Source organism: Salpingoeca rosetta, assembly GCF_000188695.1.
Source record: "Salpingoeca rosetta unplaced genomic scaffold supercont1.31, whole genome shotgun sequence".
Classification (NCBI taxonomy): domain Eukaryota; class Choanoflagellata; order Craspedida; family Salpingoecidae; genus Salpingoeca; species Salpingoeca rosetta.
In genome coordinates this window covers 502,760-505,781 of record NW_004754903.1, presented here as the reverse complement: position 1 = coordinate 505,781, position 3,022 = coordinate 502,760, and the positions used below count along the sequence as shown (strand labels likewise).

The 3,022-nt window shown below is 56.2% G+C and overlaps 1 protein-coding gene across 1 annotated transcript; it reads right to left on the bottom strand.

Annotated features, from left to right (window-relative positions):
* Positions 1-1,539: 1,539 nt before the first annotated feature.
* On the bottom strand, positions 1,540-2,350 carry PTSG_09769 (uncharacterized protein; the record flags this gene model as incomplete). The annotated part of the gene is made up of 2 exons (XM_004989067.1): positions 1,540-2,010; positions 2,273-2,350. 2 exons carry the CDS (start codon positions 2,348-2,350, stop codon positions 1,540-1,542), a joined length of 549 nt encoding a protein of 182 aa, XP_004989124.1.
* Between the last annotated feature and the right edge of the window lie 672 nt (positions 2,351-3,022).

The following is a 3,022-nucleotide window of genomic DNA, read 5'->3' as shown; positions in this document are numbered from 1 at the left end:
GTTGGAGGTGCACAACACTCTCGTCACAACCACTCACGTTGTCGTTCTTGCGCACTGCCTTCTTGCAAGGCCATTGTTGCCTTTGTCCTTGCACCAGCTCTGCGACGAGGAGGAAGCACGCGTGCTTGTGCCTTGTGGAGCCCTGTTGCCCCAAGCAAGCAGAAAAACACGCATGCAAACTGCAAACTGCGCAACTGCTGTCGCATTTTGAACACCGACAGCATAATTTATACCCAAGGTGCAGCCTGGGAAATGCACTTTTCACATGCAAGCACACGCACGCACACACGCATGCATGCACGCTCGCACACACGCACGCACACACACACACACACACACACACACACACACACATACACACACACACACACACACACATGTCCAGGTGGTCAGTTGGTTCACATTGTGCACCACTTGACCATACGTCTTTGAAGGCGGTGGTGTGGTCCCTCCCGTCCCTGTTAACGCCACTCACGCACAGCTCCTCACGCGTGCACGGAGCATCCGCCACGTTACCTCATCCACGTGCGTATGTTGCGTATGTTGCGTATGTGCTAGTGCGTGTGTGAAGGGGCACAAGCATGCGCTCATTCCCTTCCTCTGCCACGTCGTTCGTCTCACGTGACGATTTTGGACGTTGCGATTGTTGTTGTGGTTGCTGTTCGTTGTTGTTTCTGTTGTTCTTGTGCTCATTCAGGTACCGCCACGATTGCAGTCATCCACACCGGTTTGGTGACAACGCCACGTGGATGAAGGACGCCTGAGGCTGGCACGCATGTGCGCTGTGCTGCCCAAACATCACGTGACACCCCGAGCACCAGCACCAGTAACAGCAACAACGGTAACAGCAACAACAGTAGCCGCACAGCAGAAGCCATGATGCTGTGGTCACGTGGCGTGCGTTCATGACGTGATGAGATGGAGGCTCCCGTTTGGATGACCACGGCAATGGGCGATGCGAAGATGCGTGATGACAGCAGACTGGACAACGGAGTGGGAAGAGCAACAGCCGTCAGCTTGCAATGGTGGTGCAGGTGATGTCCGACGCGTCACCATTACCCACCGCCAACGATGTAATGATACGCGTGGCAAGAACAGCGTAGCGGTGCACGTTGGTCCATTTCTTTCGTCGTCTTTGGCACCTTGACCACCACTGCCACCACACCACACCTAGCGCTCGCCAACATCGTTCTCCTTTGCATTCACGGCTTCTTGCCGGGTCGTGTCTGCTGGCATTTGAAGACCCCAGATCATCACGACGACACCAACAGCAGCATCAACAACGACGACGAAAACAGCGAGCACAGACACCATGCTGCGAGGCAGAAAGCAACAACAACCACGATCGCAAGCAACAACAGTAGCACACACACACACACACACACAACAGCAAGCGACACCCCCATACTCCACGGCCGCCACCGCCACCACATCACATCACATCGTGTCATTAGACCACCGTGGAGTGGTGTCATTTGCCAAGATGAGGTCGAGGTTGCTAGAAATTGGCAGCGGCACGTGTATGGATGGATGGTCCCACTACACGCCCAGCTGCATGTGGTGGTGCCGCTGTCCCATTGGGAGGAGGACGTCGACACCGTCATCGTCTTCGTCTTCCTCATCGGCCTCGTGTCCACCATCATCAACGCTGTCTGTGCACCACACACCGTGCACTGCCTCTACATACGGCTGCTGCTGGTGTTGCGGTGTCATCATCATCATCGTCATCATCGTCATCATGTCCAAGGGATGTTCCGTGGCTGGCTGCATGAGTCCCGCCACCACGTCCTCCTCCAACAGCAGCAGCGCCGTGTCGTCATTGTGACCGCGCGTGTCCTCCTCATCCTGCTGGTGTTGGTGCCATGGCGACCACATCTCGCGCATGCCGCTCAAGGCCTGGGCCATGACCGGGTGCATGGAGGCGAAGGACGGACGGGTCCGCGGGTGGTGCCTGTGACGATGGCGGCGGCGGTTGCGATGGTGGCGGTTGCGATGGCCGTCATACTGCTGCTACTCAAGCACGATGGAGGCACACGGGGTGACACAGCGAGAGGTGAGCATGTGTGGCAGTAGTGTGATTGATTGTGTTGGGTGGAATGGCTGGGTTGGCTTGCCGTCACCTCTCATATGTGTTTGTGTGTATGTGTTTGTGTACTTGAGGCACGATGATGCTCACACGCGTATGTGCTCACATGCGTATGCTCACATGCATTTGTGTGTATGTGTATGTATGTGTGTGTGTTTGTTTGCTTGCCAGAAGCAGGCGTCGTACCTGGTGCTGATTGGCGAGCGCGTGTGAGATGCGCTGTTCTTCTTCATCTCCAAGCACGTGGAAGCTGCAACCAAACATCCACAGGCCACAGCAACACGGGTCAGTCGTGAATGCTTTGGGGCAACAGCGCACGCAACAGCACTGCGAGATGTCACGCACACGGTTCCTTCACCGCTGACCTCCACGCCTGAGCCCCACCTCTCAACAACCTCTCCCCCCCGCCTAGCGCACACAAACACGAGTACGCAGGCGGTGTGCGTGCGTTTCTGAAGAGACGATGGCAACTGTGGAAGAGGACAGGCAAATGTGAGTATGTGTGTATGTGTGTGCTTGCTCTCGCTCGCTTGCCTTCCTCCCTGCCTGAGGTTTGGTGCCCTCGACTGCTGTCCATCTGTTCTCCACCCCTTCTCACGAACACACACGCTGCGCGTTTGCTCACACACCGATGTCAACTTTGCTTTGCTTGTCGTCTTCTCTGTGTACTGTGAATCCAGACTGACGTGCACGCACCAGCAGCAACTGAACCGAGCCCACCATCAACGCAGCAACCAGCACGCACAATGGCAAGCGGCAAGCAGCAACAACACCATGTGCGCGCAGAAACGTGTCCAAACACGGGCAGCCAACCAACCAACCAACCATCACCACCACCCCAACCAGCAGTGATGCGGTACCCAGTGCTCCCTCTTCCACCCGCAACACATGTGCATACAAATACCCACCACACACACACCACACACACACACACAC